Raw genomic sequence first — 18,259 nt, forward strand, 5'->3', positions numbered from 1 at the left:
TGAAGTTGTTTTACATTTTCTCATTAAAAAAAAAACCTACCCTCATTGGTATTGTCATTGGCATTGGTGAACAAAGGCTCCCATTCCACGGGCAATGTATCGGTGTCCACAGCAAATCCATGATTTTGTGAGGTCATAAAACAGCGCCCGCTGCCATGGTGGATACAAGGCAGATTGTGACCACGATTGCCGTATTTCATTTTATAGGTCTTACAACCGATGGCCGTGGACAGCAACTGATGGCCCAGACATATGCCAAATATGGGCTTCTTGCCCGACTTCAAGACCTTTTGTATCTGCCCCACAGTGTCCTTGCAGACCACCGGATCGCCGGGACCATTCGAAATAAACAGGCCATCAAATGTGCTCTCATCCAAATCATGATTCCAGGGCACCAGCTCCACACGAGCACCACGCTTCACAAAACATTTGATTTGATTCAATTTGAGGCCACAATCCACTGCACAGATGCGTGGCGAGCCTGTCTCATTAAACACCAACGGCTTCCTAACCGAACACTCGGCCACCAAATTTCTTATATTGGGATCAGAAAATGTCAGCTCATCGAAGCGCTCGGTGCACTCGTAGACAATGCGTCCCAAAATGGAACCATTTTCACGTATCTTCTTGGTCAAGGCACGAGTATCTATGCCACCAATGCCCGGCACTCCATGCGACTGCATCCATTGCGACAAAGTCTGCATGGACCGCCAATGTGAAGGCTGCTCACACACCTCACCCACTACTAAGGCAGCCACCGAAATACCCTCCAACCATTCGAAGTGTTTGGGCAAACCACTCTCATCTTTTTCCTTAAAATCGGGTACACCATAATTACCTATCAAGGGATAGGTAAGAACTAAAATCTGGGCACGATATGAACGATCTGTCATGGACTCGGGATAACCAACCATGCCAGTTTGAAACACAACTTCGCCATCAACAGTGGCCTTGGCACCGAAAGCGTGACCCGGAAAAACAGTCGAGTCCTCAAGCATCAAATAGCAATTATGCCGAGACATGATGATTGATGGCAATGCTTATGGCCAGGGGGGTGGTGCAAAAATTAACTGAAATTGAAAAAAAGCGAAAGAAAATTATATGACGGCTATATCTAAATCTGGACCATTTTATTGCATTATTACTGCAAATCGGACGAACATATATATGGGAGCTATATCCAAATTTGAACCGATTTTAATGAAATTCACCTATAATGTCGGGAGTCATAAGAAAATCCATCCTGCCACATTTCGAGACAATCGGTTAAAAAATGAGCACTTTCTTGCAATATTTCTCAAAATCGGACGAACAATATATGGGAGCTATACCTAAATCTGAACCGATTTCGAGCAAACTTCTCAGATACTGTGGCAGTCGTCGAGGAAAGCGTTTGCAAAGTTTTTGGAAAGATAGGGGAATAAATGTGCTTACTGTGACTCTAGGAGTCAAAATCGGGCGATATATATATATGAGAGCTATATCTAAATCTGAACCGATATTCATGAAAAACACCAGTACTGTCGAGAGTTTTTAGAAAATTTTTCCTGCCAAATTTCAAGAAAATCGGGTTACAAATGATCATTTTATTGCATTATTACTTCAAATCGGACGAACATATATATGGGAGCTATATCCATATTTGAACCGATGTTAATGAAATTCACCTGTAATGTCGGGAGTCATAAGAAAATCCTTCCTGCCAAATTTCGAGAGAAGCGGTTAAAAAATGAGCACTTTCTTGCAATATTTCTCAAAATCGGACCAACATATATATGGGAGCTATACCTAAATCTGAACCGATTTCGAGAAAACTTCTCAGATACTGTGGCACTCGTCAAGGAAAGCGTTTGTAAAGTTTTTGGCAAGATGGGCGAATAAATGCGCTTGCTGTGACTCTAGAAGTGAAAATCGGGCGATATATATATATGAGAGCTATATCTAAATCTGAACCGATATGCATGAAAATCACCAGTACTGTCGAGAGTCTTTAGAAAATCCTTCCTGCCAAATTTCGAGCAAATCGGATTACAAATGACCATTTTATTGCTGTATTACTGCAAATCGGACGAACATATATATGGGAGCTATATCTAAATCTGAACCGATATGCATGAAAATCACCAGTACTGTCGAGAGTTTTTAGAAAATCCTTCCTGCCAAATTTCGAGCAAATCGGATTACAAATGAACATTTTATTGCATTATTACTGCAAATCGGACGAACATATATATGGGAGCTATATCCATATTTGAACCGATGTTAATGAAATTCACCTGTAATGTCGGGGGTCATAAGAAAATCCTTCTTGCTAGACATTTCGAGAAAATCGGTTAACAAATGACCATTTTATTGCAGTATTACTGCAAATCGGACGAACATATATATGGGAGCTATATCCAAATCTGAACCGATTTTTTCCAATTTCGATAGGCTTCGTCTCAAGGCCGAAAAACAGTCGATCGGTATACTTATCAATGGGTCTATCTCACTTCCTTTGCATATAGCTGCCATATAGACCGATCTCTCGATATAAGGTTTTGGGCCCAAAAAAAGGCGCATTTATTGTCCGATTTCGCCCAGATTTGGGACAGTGGGTTGTGTTAGGCCTTTCGACACTCTTCTGCAAATTGGCCCAGATCGGTACAGATTTGGAGCGATCTCTCGATATAAGGTTTTGGGCCCATAAAAGGCGCTCTTATTTTCTGATTTCGCCGAAATTTGGGACAGTGAGTTGTGCTAGCGCCTTCGATGTCCTTCTTCAATTTGGCCCAGATCAGTGGCTACCAAAAAAACCAATATTTTGTTCTGCAAAAATTTATGACTTTTCAATAGATCATTTAGTCAACTATCATATATTGCTTAGTTGTACATACATGCTAAGCTAAGTTTCAGACCTCTAGCTTCATATAAGAAGAAAGTACCAAATGGTACCAATTTTGGTACCAAAATGTATGAATTGTAAAAAGATTATAGTCACTCATCACTATTTCTTAGTTGTACCTGCATGCCAAATTTCAGATCTCTCCTCCATCTATAAAGAAAGTACAAGTAAATGGTACCAATTTTGGTACCAAAATGTACAAATTTTGAATAAATCATTAAGCCTTCTAATATATGTTTCTTATTTATACCCACATGCCAAATTTCTGACCTAAAGATCCATTTGAATAGAAAGTACAAAATAGTACCAATTTTGGTATTAAAATGTACGAATTTTGAATAGTCCATTTAGCCATAAATCATTTATTTCTTAGTTGTACCTACATGCTAAGTTTCAGACCTCTAGCTCTGTCTACAAAGAAAGTACCAAATAGTACCCATTTTGGCAACAAAATCTTAGAATTGTGATAAAATCATATAGTCGGGCATCATATATTTCTAAGCTTTATCTACATGCCAAATTTCAGATCTCTACCACCATCTGCACAGAAAGTACCAAATAGTACCGATGTTGGCACCAAAATGTACAAATTGTGAAAAGATCATAGTCGCCCATCATATCCTGTCCTGGTGTACGTGCATGCCAAATTTTAGACCTCTACCTCCATCTGTAAAGAATGTACCAAATGGTACCAATTTTGGTATCACATTTGTATGTGCGGACCGACACACAGATCCAATCCTTCGACCAGTACCGGGTGGACACCGTCCTTAGAGACTGGATAAATCATATGCTAAGAGACTGGATAAACTATATGCTAAGCAACAGGTGGACAAATTGTGTGTCCCATGGCATAAATATAAGGGAGAAAGTGGGACAGGGCACGCCACAGTGGGGCATTTTATCGCCACTCCTCTGGGAACCCACCATAAATGACCTATTACGGATGCTGACTGAGGAGGGATTTGAACCCGTCTACTATGCAGACGATGTTATAATACCTCTAAGGGGTAAGGATCCGAACGAGCTATGCAGAAAGGCCAAAAGGGTTCTGCATATGGCATATGACTGGGCTAGACCCAGAGGTCTCAATGTAGTGGCATGGGGCGGATTAATATATGCACCCTCTTTTCAACCTAACCTAAGATATTTATTGGCAAGCCGTTCAGGATGTTTGACAGTTGGACTTCATCGACCACTTGCCTTATTTATTGTTAAACCGCGGATAAATTTGATAAATTTGAATATAACTTAGCCAAGACACAAACCTGAAATTTTAACAGAGCTATGTTAAGTGATTAACAGAGCACTGTTAACTAATATTCTTTTATATTTTATATAAAAAACAATAATTTTTAGCATTTTCTCAACTAATATTTTCTAAAATGGGGACTTCTGATTCTAAAAGCTCTTGGTAGAGGCTAATTCTGGTATTAGTTTGTGGCACCTATCTATGACCAGTCCAGCACAGTGGGCCATTATGTTAAATTCAAATATATCTTTCGGGGCGAAATTTCTCCGATCTGAAATATAATTTGAATATGGGGACTTTTGATTCTAAAAGCTCTTGGTAGGGGCTAATTCTGGTATTAGTTTGTGGCACCTGAAGAGTTCTACGCAATACCATTTTAAAAATGGGTCATATAGGTCTTCAAAAAATATTTAGATTTTAGAAGATATTTTATTTTATTTTAGAAAATATTAGGTGAGAAAATGATAAAAATAATTTTTTTTATTTAAAATATAAAAGAGAATTAGTTAACAGTGCTCTGTTAAACACTTAGCATAGCTCTGTTAAAATGTCAGGTTTGTGTCTTGGCTAAGTTATATTCAAATTAATCTTCACGGACATGAAACCGCGGTGTTATGAATCTTCCCTCAGATCTTCTTCTAATCGCTGTTTCAAAGATATTTTTGATGCTCATTATGTTGTGTGTTTTCTTAAATTGTATTCGTAGTAATTTGGTTGTGATGTGCGAAAGAAGTAATTCTTTGACTTTGAGTGGAGATATTTTGAAAATAGTATTGTGTTGTGTAGGTTGATTTGTTCATAATCAAAATTTTAATTAGTCGGTCGACCACATTCCGGATATGGATGGCGTTTTTGGGCTAAGGGGGAGGGTCCGCTTCCACCCGATATCTCAAATTATATAGCCTATGTTTCCTTCCAGGCAAACGTACACAATTTATGAAAATTTTAAGAAAGTCGGTTCAGCCATGTATCATATAGTCATGGTGGGTCTAGTGGCGTTTTTGAAGGGTGGCGTGACCCCTTCGATCTGATTTTGTATGCCAGATGCGAAATCTACTCCCGAATACCTTTCATTTGAGCCCCATATTGAAATGAACGTCCAATATGTTTATTTGGGGTAGTTTTGTGGTTGGGGCGACCTGAAGGGTACTAAGACTCAAATTTTAACAACATATTGGTATTCTACTCTCCAATACCTTTCATTTGATACCTATATTGTCTCGATGGGTCCACTTTTGATTTTGGGTTGTGTTTTTGACATAAGGGAGAGGGTGCGTCCCCCTTCCGATATCGAAAAATTATATAGCCTGTTTCCTTTCAGACCAACCTACCAATATGCGAACATTTCGAGAAAAACTGTTCTGCCGTTTTTCAGTCTATACGGAACAAACAAACTGAGTCTCATATATCCGCGATTGGCTAATGTGCCCATTTTGGGCGTTTTTGTGGGGGTGTATACTTCGACATGAATTTGTAAGCCAGATTCGTTATCTACTCCCGCATACTTTTCATTTGATACCCATATTGTTCATATCGATCCACTTTTGATTTTGGGTGGTGTTTTTGGGGTAACGGTGGAGGACTCACCCCCCTTCCGTTATCAATAGGATAAAAAGCCAATTCCTACTACCTGACCATATTCGTAATCTACTCCCGAATACCTTTCATTTGAGTCCTATATTATCATGATCGTCAAATAAACCTATTTTAAGGGGTTTTGGGGCTGGGGCGGCCCCCAGGTACTTTGGCCCAACTTTTATTGTGAAATTCGTACTCTACTCCTGAATACCTTTCATTTCAATTCAATTCAATTCACTTTATTAATAATCTCAAAGCCATTTTGGCCAAATTGATTACAAAGAAATATATAATGGCACAATATAACTAAATACTTATATCTACAAACGTATATAAATTAAAAATATTTTACTACTCTATCATGGATTTGGATTGTTTCCCCCATAAACATATCACTTAATTCTTTACCCATTATCAACAGTCAAGACGATAAAAGAGTTAGCATTTTCATTTTAAAGTTAGAAATTGAAAGTTCAAAGTGTCTTTCAGAGTATGGTAAAAAAGTATTCCAGATGCGACAAACTCGTACTTGAAAGGAACGTTGCATGATTAAGGAATTAAACCGTGGACAAATTAGAGAATGGGATCTTGAAGAAAGTCCAAAAGAGAAAAGAGTTGTCAAATATGTAGGAAAACCAAGCTTTGTTGCCTTATAAAACATAATAATTACACGTAGCTTTATAAAATTGCTGAAAGTGCAGCCCAAAAAGTCAAAAACATATGGAGTTACATGATCGTACGCATGCAGCCCATAAACATATCGGATAACTCTGTTAAAAAATCTCTCTAAACGTATAATGTTAGAAGCACTTGTTCCAGAATATACTTCAATGCCATAAGATATCAAAGGCATCAGAAGAGAACGTGCTAACAGCTTACGTATTTTTAGTGGCATATATCCGTTAATGCTGTAAAGTTTGCGTAGACCGAAAGTTAAATTTGACAAAACCTTATTAATGTGGACATCGAAACTTAGTCTATTATCTATATAGAAACCCAATGTCTTTATCGAGCTGACATATTCCAGCATTTCATTCCTTATTACAACACCTGGAATATAACTTCCACTATAGTTAAAAACCATTGCCTTAGATTTTAATATATTTAGAACTATAAAATTATCAGCACACCAAGTCTCAATATTATTCAATGTGGTCTGAAGTCTTGCTATCAGTTCCCTAGTATTATCTCTTCCTGCAGACACAAGCAATTGAAAATCGTCGGCATACATGTGTCCAACAACGCCATGTAAAGTATCGAATATATCATTGACATACATACTAAAAAATAAAGGTCCCAATACTGACCCTTGAGGTACCCCCCTGACAACTTCTCTTGTTGAAGACAAAGCATTACCAGCTTGTACAAATTGTCTACGAGAGGAAAGAAATGATGCAATAAGCGAACAAGCTGTTTTGGAAAAGGAAAAAATTGAAAATAATTTGTTCAACAAGAGTTCATGACAGACAGATTCAAAGGCTCTACTCAAGTCCAAAGTTACTAAGATCGAAACAGATTTATTATCAATATTCCTTCTCACTTCATCCATTAAACTTGCCATCAGTGTTGTTGTGCTAAAGTGTCTCTTAAAGCCAGATTGAAAATTTGAAAATAATCTTGTTACAGTTTGACTAGCAACAATCTGTCTATTCAATAAAATCTCAAAGATCTTGGAGAACACCGGTAGAATGCTAATGGGCCTAAAGTCGCTTGGCGTTGTCGGTCTGCTAATTTTTGGTATGGGCACTACCCTTGCAATTTTCCAAGCATCTGGATAGGAGGAAGTCATCAGTATATTATTGAATAAGTGTACAATTAATCTTGAAATGAGAGGAAATATCAATCTTAAAAATCTTATTGGAACCCCATCAACTCCAACAGCGTTAGATTTAATTGAATTCAACGCATTCCACACATCTGTCTCATCCACTGGATGAAAATCAAATTCATTTAGCGGCCTCTCACCACTATAATTAACATGCATTAACCTTGGGGCACCACTAGGTGGCGGTAACAAAAAGTGAATATTACATCCCTCAACGTCCACATCATTATCAGCAAGATTACGTGAACTATTGCCGTTCGCACCTAAGTTCTTAAGTTGTTTCCATGTTTGGGACTGCGTAGTAGATTGAAATAATTCGGTAAAAAATATGCCTCTACGTTTCCGTATTATACGTTTGGCTCTATTCCTGTATTTACAATACACACGCCAACGTCCTTCGGTTCTATCTTCCAAAAAACCTCTAAAGGCCAAATCTCTTTGCTCTTGTGCGCTTTGGATTTCGAAAGCCCTCATCCAGTTAGCTGTTTGTTTCTTCTTATACAGCTTCTGGGGGATATGCCTATCATATAATTCCAATACCAACGCATTCATAAAGACAGTCTGATAATTTACATCAGTTGTACTATACATTCCACTCAGATCCATCATATTCACATCTCTAGCGCAATTTTCAAAATTAAACGAGCTATAGTCCCTAATGAATCTTGACTCGGTATCGGCGGTGGTTGGAATATTAAGAGATAAACAAATCAAAGCATGGTTGGAATTTAGGGCTGGAAATTGGAACTGCATACTCTTTTCAATTAAACTTGAATTTGACAGTAGATAATAGTCCAATAGAGAACATCTTTGGGAGCCTATGCTGAAATGTGTAGGTGATACATTGTGTATGATATCTAGTCCCATTCTACTACACAATTCTCTCATTCGAATACCATTCTCAAACAAATTTACGTTGAAGTCACCCATAATTACCACCCTTTCATACCTAGCTGTGTACTCTGCCAACAATGTTTCACAACTATCAATTCCACCATGAGGCAAATACAGAACACCAACTAATATTTTAGATTCGCCAGTACCTCCAATTTCAACAAATATACCCTCAGATATACCTTCATCCATAATCTCATACACTACTCTTGATTTAAGCGCGTTGTTAACATATACACAGACACCTCCTCCTCTTTGTACCAACCTATCACTTCTATAAACACGATATCCATCTATGTGAACAGCTGCATCTGAAATTGAAGCATTCAGCCATGTCTCCGATACACCGATGACTTGAAAGATTTTATCTTCAAATAGACTACGTATCTCTTCTAGTTTAGTTGAGTTCGATCTTGGGGCTATGCTTTGTGCGTTTAAGTGTATTGCATTAAAATGAGCTGGATTTAAGTTTAAATTACCAATCTCGTTTTTGTTGATTATGGGTCCAAGATTATCATTAATCATAACATAGGCATAGTGAAAACCCCCAAATCCATGATAAATGCAGAAACCTAAAACTAAATCTTAAAATAATAAAAAGTAACAATGATCTGTACGTATTAACTATCATTCGTTACGATTGCTACTCATTAAAAAAAATAATATTTTAGACAAAAGAAGTGATATTCTGCTATTACACAAGATATTTTAAAAAGATAAGATTCTCTAGCATAGCGATAAAATAATTCCATGAAAGAAACAAAGCTATCATAACTTGGGAAATATATCTCTATCATGCCTGTTCCGATTTTCGAAAACGCAAAACGAAAGAATTTCTTTGCCGTATTTCTTGCAAAACTCGAAACGCTGACGCTTGAATTCATACTCTTATCAAAGCTCATATAGTTAGAGCAACCTCAAGTGATTTCAAATCTTAAAAGAAAGCGATTTAGAAAATATAAGCAAAACAATATATTGCGTTTTGCGAATTCGGAAACCAGAACAGGCCTGTATATGTATATTATGCATGAGAAATAAAAATTAATTGATTTGGAAAAACTAAAAATATAATTTATTTATTTGTGGTGATAACAAAATTTTGGAATCTCTAAATCTGGAATTCAAAACAGTTTACAGTCAATTAATGATAAGATAAAATAATGCTTTTCGTTTACATTTTCCTTTAATTTAATTTCTATTTATATATTTATTTTATTTAATTTTTTTTCTTGTTTTTTTTTTTTTTTTTCATATTTATTTATTTTATTTTTTTTTTTTTTGAAATTAATATTTTAATAGATAAACATATTTCATATTCGAATATGAGAAACCAATAAGTCTATTTACAAGTCTGCCGTTAGCAAGCCCATTCCAAAGCAGCACCAACTGTTTCTAGAGCACCAGCATTTGCAGTAAAGTCATTAATTTGGTCAAATCTCACATTCTTTTCTGATCCATTCGCCAATACCAGCTTAACCTCTGGAACACTTGAATTTTTGATAAAGTATTTGGTAATTTTCTTCTCCTTCAATAGCTTTCTACAAAAATATTGCATATTTGCTGCTATGGGTGTTAGGTGTTCATTTATATACACCCTAGCTTCAATATCAGTATTTATTACATGGTTAAGCTGTAGATTTTTCGTTTTTATATAGTTAGAAAATATCTTATCTCGCTTTCTTACGGAATTAAATTTGACAAGTAATACTTTTTTATTGCGAATCCAAGTGCAAAGGTGGATATCATATGGCTCTAGCTTGACATCCAAAACATTCCCGATTTTGTCCACAACTTCGTATAAATCATCATTTGTTAAGGTTTTTGGAAGGCCACTGACCAATATGTCACATCTGTTAAGCTGTTTACGTATGTGATTATTTTCAACAACTAACTTGTCGATTTTTGAATTCGTTCCTTTCTCAAATGTCTCTATGCGAGACAAACAGTTTTCAATATCACTTTTAATAGAGTTTAGTTGCGGCAATACATTATCCATTAGTAACTTCGACACTTTTTCAATTTTAGTTTCTAGAGCTTCTAATTTGGCTCCTACATTATCTTGCCCAGAAGTATTTTGAGAAGGTAAATTAAAACACTGGCCACATCGATAAAGAAGTGCACCTTGGCTTTTCTTTATAGTCTCTATTAATGCAGCCGTCATGTTGGGTATGCCTTTTGGAGCGCAAGAAATATGAAACATATGACCGCATAAACCACAAACAATGTTAGAGCGGGAACAGTCTTTTTCGCATTCGTAGCACTTCATCTTATTGCTTTGTTTTGCTTCATCCAATTTGCCTGGTACTTCTTTAATTATTAATTTGCTTTTAATTCTTTCTACGCTCAAACAGCTCGATGTTAGATTCTTTGCTTCTTGTCTCTTTTGTTTTGTTGTGCTGTTATTGCTGATTTGACTTCTGTTTTTGAGTGGAGATTTATTTATTTACTTTTGTTTTTTTTTTTTTTTTTTTTTTTTTTTTTTTTTTTTTTTTTAATTGTAGACATAAGCAGTGTTCAGCTTGATTGGCATTATTGTTGAGTATTTATCATTGACATTCGTAGACTCATGCTTTAGATAAGTTTCTCAAAGTTTAAGAGATAATTTAAGAGAGAGTTTGCCAATTACACGTTTTATTTTCCTTTCATATTTTTGTATTAGATATTTTAAATAACTGGCATATTTAATGAAAGAATTTTCTAATCCACTGTTTGCACAATTCTGGTTTCAATTTGTGTTATGCGTGTTTTTTACCAATATGAATATTTAGAGAACGGATAAGTCCCATATTGTTCTTATTGGTCCACTATTATTTTTGGGCAGTACTTTTGGGGTAAGGGAGAGGGTCCGCCCACCTTCCAATATCAAAAAATTATATAGCCTATGTTTCCTTCCATTCAAACCTAAACAATCTATGAAAGAAAATCGGTGCAGCCAAGTATCATATAGTCATCATAGGTCTAATGGCGTTTTTTAAGGGGTGGCGTGACTTGTATGCCAGATTCGAAATCTACTCCCGAATACCTTTCATTTGAGCCCCATGAACGTCCAATATGTCTTTTTTGGGGGAGTTTTGGGGGGTTGGGGCGGCCCGATGGGTAATTAGACTCATATACGTATTCTTCTCTCCAATACCTTTCATTTGATAACTATATTGTCTCGATCGGTCCACTTTTGATTTTGGGTTGTGTTTTTGACATAAGCGGGAGGGTTCGTCCCCCTTCCGATATCGAAAAAATTATGTAGCCTATGTTGCCTTTCAGACCAACCTACACAATATGTGCAAAATTTCGAGAAAAGCCGTGTTTCAGTCTAAAATTTGGGTCCAAGTACCCAGCGGGCCCCCCCCCCTCCAACCCCGAAACTCCTCTTAACAGATATATTCGCAGTTCATACAAATATGGGACTCAAATGAAAATTATTAGGCAGTAAACATTAGGTCCAAGTAATGGGAGGTCGCCCTCCACCCAAATGGGCATATTAGTCGACCATGGCTATATGGGACTCAAATAAAAGGTATTGAGGAGTAGATTACGAATATGACATTAAAATTTGCGTTCAAGTCTAGGTGGCGCTTTTCCCCCTAAAGATATGTCAAAGATAAGTTATTTGACCCATTATGATAATACGGGACTCAAATGAAAGGTATTTGAGAGTAGAAAACGAATTTGATATCCAATTTTGGAGCCAAGTGTTTTGGGGTACACCCCAAAAAAACACCGCCTAAACTGAATTTCATTTCCTTTGGGAATAAAGAACGAATTTGATATCTATTTTCAGAGCAAAGTGCCGGTGGCCGTCCCAGCCTCAAAACACCTTCCAAACGGTTCATATTTTCTGGCCATGGCAATATGGGGCTCAAAGTAAAGGGTTTTGGACGAGCAGCACGAATTTGATGTCCATATTTGAGTCGAAATGACTGAGGTGCCATCCCTCCCCTAAGGAAGAACATTACCACCAAGAACCTAGACGGCGAAAATTCTCACACATCAATGAGTGCTTTCCGACTTAAGGTTAAACTCAATGATAAGGAACCTGTTTTTATAGACGAGTTCGGACGGCGTCCCGCAGTGTATGGCATTGTACCAGGGAAAAGTCGCCAACATTAAGAGGGGATAAATACCACTTTGTTCGATGTTCTCGCCAGGATTCGAATGCGTTCAGTGTCATAGGCTACAATGGCACGAATTCGATATCCGCATTCAGGGCGAATTGTTCCCACCCTAAATAGATATTTGAGAGTTAAAGAAGTCGCAGCGGAGCGGGCCCGGTTCGGCTGTTAAAGTATATGTAATCTTGAACGTCTGGACGTTCTGAGTCGATTTAGCCATGTCCATACGTCCGTCCGTCTGTCGAAATCACGATAGAGGTAAAGCTAGCCGCTTGAAATTTTGCACAGAAATTTTATATTAATGTAGGTCGTTGGGACTAGCAAATGGGCCATATCGCTTCTTATTTAGATATAACTCCCATATAAACCGATCTCCCTATTTGACTTCTTGATCCCCTGGAAGCCAATTTTGCGATTTGACTTCTTGAGCCCTTACAAGCTGCAATTTTTGTCCGATTTGGCTTAAATTTTGCGTGTAGTTTTCTGTTATGACTTTTAACAACTCTGCCAAATACGGTCCCGATCGGTCTATAACTTGACTCCCATAATGTGTGTGAAGATAAATTCCGAATTTAACTAGTGGAGACACAAACCACTGACTTAACAGTCCTCTGTTACTGCCATTAAGAGAACACTGTTAAGGAACTTTGTAGGCAATTAATTAATTTAAAAAAAAGTATTTGTTCATAAAAAGGAAATTTCAAAACACAAAAAACCAAAAAAAGATCAAGATAATAATAGGGTGATCCAACATTAAAATTTAGTTCCCTCAATAACCGCAAGGTGTACTAACAAGATAAAGAAGATTGTAAAATTGATTGATCCACTGTGCACAAATGGAAAATAGTAAGGCGATGAGACCGGCATCAAACGACAGCTAGCGAAGCCTAGATTATTTGGAAAATGTTGGCATATGTATGAGAAACTATGCTTCCCTAGCTTTCGTTTGATGCCGGTCTCATCGCCTTGCTATTTTCCGTTTTCGCACAGTGGTTCACGCAAAATTTACTTTTTCGGTTTTTTGGGTAATTTTTTTTTTAAGTTTTTGCCTAAAATTCGACAGTTGGACGATTATTTGGAAAATGTTTGCATATGTATGAGAAACTAGGCTTCCCTAGCTGTCGTTTGATGCCAGTCTCATCGTCTTACTATTTTCCATTTGTGCACAGTGGATCAATCAATTCTACAATCTTCTTTATCTTGTTAGTACACCTTGCGGTTATTGAGGGAACTAAATTTTAATGTTGGATCACCTTATTATTTTCTAGATCTTTTTTTGGTTTTTTGTGTTTTGAAATTTCCTTTTTATGAACAAATACTTTTTTTTATTAATTAATTGCTTACAAAGTTCCTTAACAGTGTTCTGCTAATGGCAGTAACAGAGGACTGTTAAGTCAGTGGTTTGTGTCTCCACTAGTTAAATTCGAAATTTATCTTCACCCACATACTCCCATATTGGCTCCCATATAAACCGATCTCCCGATTTGACTTTTTGAGCCCTTACAAGCCGCAATTTTTGTCCGATTTGGCTTAAATTTTGCGTGTAGTTTTCTGTTTTGACATTTAACAACTCTGCCAAATACGGTCCCGATCGGTCTATAACTTGGCATAGCTCCCATATAAACCAATCTACCGATTTGACTTCTTGAGCCCTTACAAGCCGCAATTGTAGTCCGATTTGGCTGAAATTTTGCACATGGTGTTTTATTATGACTTCCAACAACTGTGACAAGTACGGTCCTTATCGGTATATAACCTGATATAGCTCCCATATAAACCGATCTCCCGATTTGACTTCTTGAGCCCTTACAGGCCGCAATTGTAGTCCGATTTGGCTGAAATTTTGCACATGGTGTTTTATTATGACTTCCAACAACTGTGACAAGTACGGTCCTTATCGGTATATAACCTGATATAGCTACCATATAAACCGATCTCCCGATTTGACTTATCGAGCCGTTAGCCACCGCAATTTTTGCCCAATTTGGCTGAAATTTTGCATGCGGTGTTCTGTTATGAGGTTTAACAACTGTGCCTAGTACGGTCTAAATAGGTCTATAACCTGATATAGCTCCCATATAAACCAGTCTCTCCATAATCCTTGATCGGTGTCTAGAAGCTTTAGGGTTTGTTGGCAGAATTATTGCCTTTGCGAACGTCGCTGATCTATGGTGGTGGGTCTTCACAAGTTTGGTAGCCTGTCCATTGTAGCAAGTTTTGTGTACTGGACACTTCAATCAACCACAGCTGCCTCTCTATGTACACTTATTGTTCCTGCTTACTATGCATTATGGAATGCGTTCACATTAGCAAAAATAAACAAAAATTCGATACAGCCTTCAAGCGTTTGATTTATGTTGAACGTAGGCCGTGCGTCAACACAAAACTCTGGTTTGCTCCAACAAAAAAGTAATAGAAGGGAGCCTAATGTGAATGTTTTATATGGCATCGCAATTAATTTTATTGACTTTTCAGTTAATTGAAATGCATCTCAAATGCTTTACTTGTGTGTGTGCACCTTGTTACATCTATTTGTTGCCAATTAATGGTGGGCAGTTACGCCCAAAAGGAAACACTTGCTCAACAATATTCATTCATTCTTTGTTCGCTTAAAACTCACTTTTTTTTATTAATTTTTGCTTTCTTAGACGTTTTTTTTATTAAATCTCAATGAGATACAAGAACAACAGCAAGTAAAAATTCACTGACCCCACTTTTGATGTCTTCTGGTTTTTTAATGCAAAACCCACGTGGTTTTTGTGACAGAGAAAACGAAAGCCGCGAAACGAAAGCTGAACTTTCTGAATTGGCCGCTGGTAGACGACTGATTTTTTCACTCTCAACAATTCTCAACTTTCTTAATGCGCTTTATTCAGTTTAGCTTTGTGAATATGCGATTGAAATAAATAACCCTGCGTTTCCAAAGTCACTCTTTGAGTATTCACTAATACAAACACATACATAGTTGTACGCAAAGAGTGGGTTGCTGCTTCAAAGCAGAGAGGGTGGGTGAAAAAGGAGAAGAGTTGGCATTCGAGCGAAATTCGGGATCAAAGTGGGTGAGAATTAGATGAGCCAGCTTCTGCTTAGTCTTCTCAATACCGTAAAACAACTCGCGTTAAAGACACAAAAGAGCGTAAGAAATAGAAGAGAGGGTTTCTGCTTTGTCTTACCCATACCGTAAGCTAACTCGCGTTAAAGACACCAAAGAGCGTAAGAAATAGAAGAGAGGGTTTCTGCTTTGTCTTACCCCTACCGTAAGATAGCTCGCGTTAAAGACACCACATTTTTATTGTATTCCAATTGGATTCACATTGAGGGTTGCAACATCCGAAAGTTGGAATAAAGGACAATAGAAATATCGTAAGCAATTCAAACATGTTGTGTCATTAAAATTTGTCACTCGTCATCCCGTATTGGGCTCTAACACCAGCTCTTATTCTCTCTTACACTTTTTGTTACCCATACCGTAAGATAACTCGCATTAAAGACACAACATTTTTATTGTATTCCAATTGTGAATCCAATTGAGGGTTGCAACATTTTCGGGTTATTCTGTTTTGATTGGGGCATTCGTTCGAACATTTTTTCGTATTTTGCTTTGTTTCTTTGCAACCGAAAGTTGGAATAAAGGAAAATAGAAATATCGTAAGCAATTCAAACATGCTGTGTCTTTAAAATTTGTCACTCGTCATCCCGTATTGGGCTCTAACGCCAGCTCGTATTCTTTCTTACGCTCTTTGAAAGACACAATCTGTTCGATGTATTGCAATTGGATTTACATTGAGAGTTGCAACATTTTTGGGGTTTTCTATTTTGATTCGGGCATTTGTTCCAAAGAGGGTGAGAATTAGAAGAGAGTTTCTGCTTAGTCTTCTCAATACCGTAAAACAACTCGCGTTTAAGACACAACCTGTTCGATGTATTCCAATTGGATTCACATTGAGTGTTGTTATTCTGTTTTGATTCGGGCATTTGTTCGAACATTTTTTCGTATTTTGCTTTGATTCTTTGCAACTGAAAGTTGGTATAAAGGGAAAAACGAAATACCGCAAGCAATTCAAACATGTTGTGTCTTTAACATTTGTAACTGGTCATCCCGAATTTCGCTCTAATGCCAACGCTTCTCCTTTTCCACTCTCTTTGAGTGGAATGTTCATGGGCAAAATTTGTCCGTTCGACTTTCGAATTGAAATATGTTTTGGAAAGCCCTAACTTCTTTGATTGCTCCCTGGAGCACTGACCATAATCCTGTCTAGCATTTTTTTCTTTTAAAAAGTCAGGAATAGAAGAAAACCAACCGTTCGATTTTCGAATGAAAATATGTTTTGGAAAGCTTTAGCTGTGGGCTTCCAACAAGGTGTGGTAGTACCTGGAGGAATTCTTTGATTGCCCCCAGAAGGACTGCCCATTATCCTGTTTCGAATATTTTTCTTTTTTAATTTTTCTTATACCTGGCTCATTGATATTCTATTTGGCGCTTTAAGTATTAACAGAGCTCTGTTAACGCATTAGAGGAGATATGTTAACTCTTATCTTACACTCTCTCGCGCTCTGTTAACAAAGCGATTTGTGTCTCTACTAGCTATATTCAGAATTTATCTTCACGCATATGAATACACTATATATTGGGTTGCCCAAAAAGTAATTGCGGATTTTTTAAAAGAAAGTAAATGCATTTTTAATAAATCTTAGAATGAACTTTAATCAAATATACTTTTTTTACACTTTTTTTCTAAAGCAAGCTAAAAGTAACAGCTGATAACTGACGGAAGAAAGAATGCAATTACAGAGTCACAAGCTGTGAAAAAATTTGTCAAAGCCGACTATATGAAAAATCCGCAATTACTTTTTGGGCAACCCAATATATACTGAGGTCATAGATAAATATTTCGAGGAGTTACAAACGGAATTACAAAAGGAATATGATCATAAACCTATTTACTTATTATACCCTCCAACATAAGATCGGGCTATACTAATTTCGTCATTCTGTTTGTAACTCTTCGAAATATTCGTCTTAGACCCGATAAAGAATATATATTCTTGATCGTCATGGCATTTGAAGTCCATCTAGCTATGTCCGTCCATCTGTCTGTCGAAAGTAAGCTAACTTTCGAAGGAGTAAAGCTAACCGTTAGAAATTTTGTAAATCGGCTATATCGGGCCATGTTTTGATATAGCTGCCATATAAACCGACCTTGGGTCTTGACTTCTTGAGTCACTAGAGGGCGCAATTTATATCCGATTTGGCTGAAATGTCTCACGGCGTATTTTGTTATGACTTTTAATAACTGTGCCAAATATGGTTTTGCATGAGATGTTTTATTATGACCTTTAACAACTGTGCTGAGTATGGTTGAAATCGGTTCATAACCGGATATAGCTGTCATATAAACCTATCTGGGGTCTTGACTTCTTGAGCGTCTAGAGGGCGCAATTTCTATGCGATTTGGCTGATATTTTGCACGGCATGTTTTGGTATGACTTCCAAAAACTGTGCTAAGTATGGTCTAAATCGGTCCATAACCCGATATAGCTGCCATATAAACCGATCTTGACTTCTTAAGCCACTAGAGGGCGTAATTCTTATCAGATTTGGCTGAAATGTCTCACGACGTATTTTGTTATGACTTTTAATAACTGTGCCAAATATGGTTCAAATCGATCCATAACCTAATATAGCTGCCATATAAACCGATCTGGGATCGTGACTT

At 37.2% G+C, this 18,259-nt stretch overlaps 2 protein-coding genes across 8 annotated transcripts in view; both read right to left on the reverse strand.

Annotated features, from left to right (window-relative positions):
* The window catches only part of LOC106090811 (CAD protein), a 96,505-nt gene that overhangs the window by 66,107 nt on the left and 12,139 nt on the right, over window positions 1–18,259 (reverse strand). For 5 of the 7 annotated variants that reach the window (XM_059366647.1, XM_059366649.1, XM_059366646.1 and 2 more), the window contains exon 2: window positions 41–1,070. In XM_059366647.1, coding sequence (XP_059222630.1) covers window positions 41–1,022 — 982 coding nt within the window. In that variant the 5' untranslated portion in view covers window positions 1,023–1,070. Of the gene's footprint in view, window positions 1–40; window positions 1,071–15,162; window positions 15,183–15,251; window positions 15,353–18,259 lie in introns of those variants that run through there. The other 2 variants (XM_059366648.1, XM_059366651.1) reach the window with 2 other exon arrangements.
* On the reverse strand, window positions 6,288–8,958 carry LOC131996991 (uncharacterized). Its single transcript, XM_059367214.1, has 3 exons — window positions 7,200–8,958; window positions 6,594–7,124; window positions 6,288–6,301 (listed from the first exon to the last, which is right to left on the reverse strand). Exons 1-3 carry the CDS (start codon window positions 8,956–8,958, stop codon window positions 6,288–6,290), a joined length of 2,304 nt encoding a protein of 767 aa, XP_059223197.1.

Source organism: Stomoxys calcitrans, chromosome 4 (genome assembly GCF_963082655.1).
Source record: "Stomoxys calcitrans chromosome 4, idStoCalc2.1, whole genome shotgun sequence".
NCBI classification, from domain to species: domain Eukaryota; kingdom Metazoa; phylum Arthropoda; class Insecta; order Diptera; family Muscidae; genus Stomoxys; species Stomoxys calcitrans.

Bases quoted from the DNA above. Each gene is read 5' to 3' on its own strand.
- LOC131996991 (XM_059367214.1), bottom strand. From the start codon at position 8,958: ATGATTAATGATAATCTTGGACCCATAATCAACAAAAACGAGATTGGT. The intron at 7,125-7,199 runs GTAGAGCCTTTG...TTTCCAAAACAG, and splicing joins CTTAGTAACTTTGGACTTGA to CTTGTTCGCTTATTGCATCA.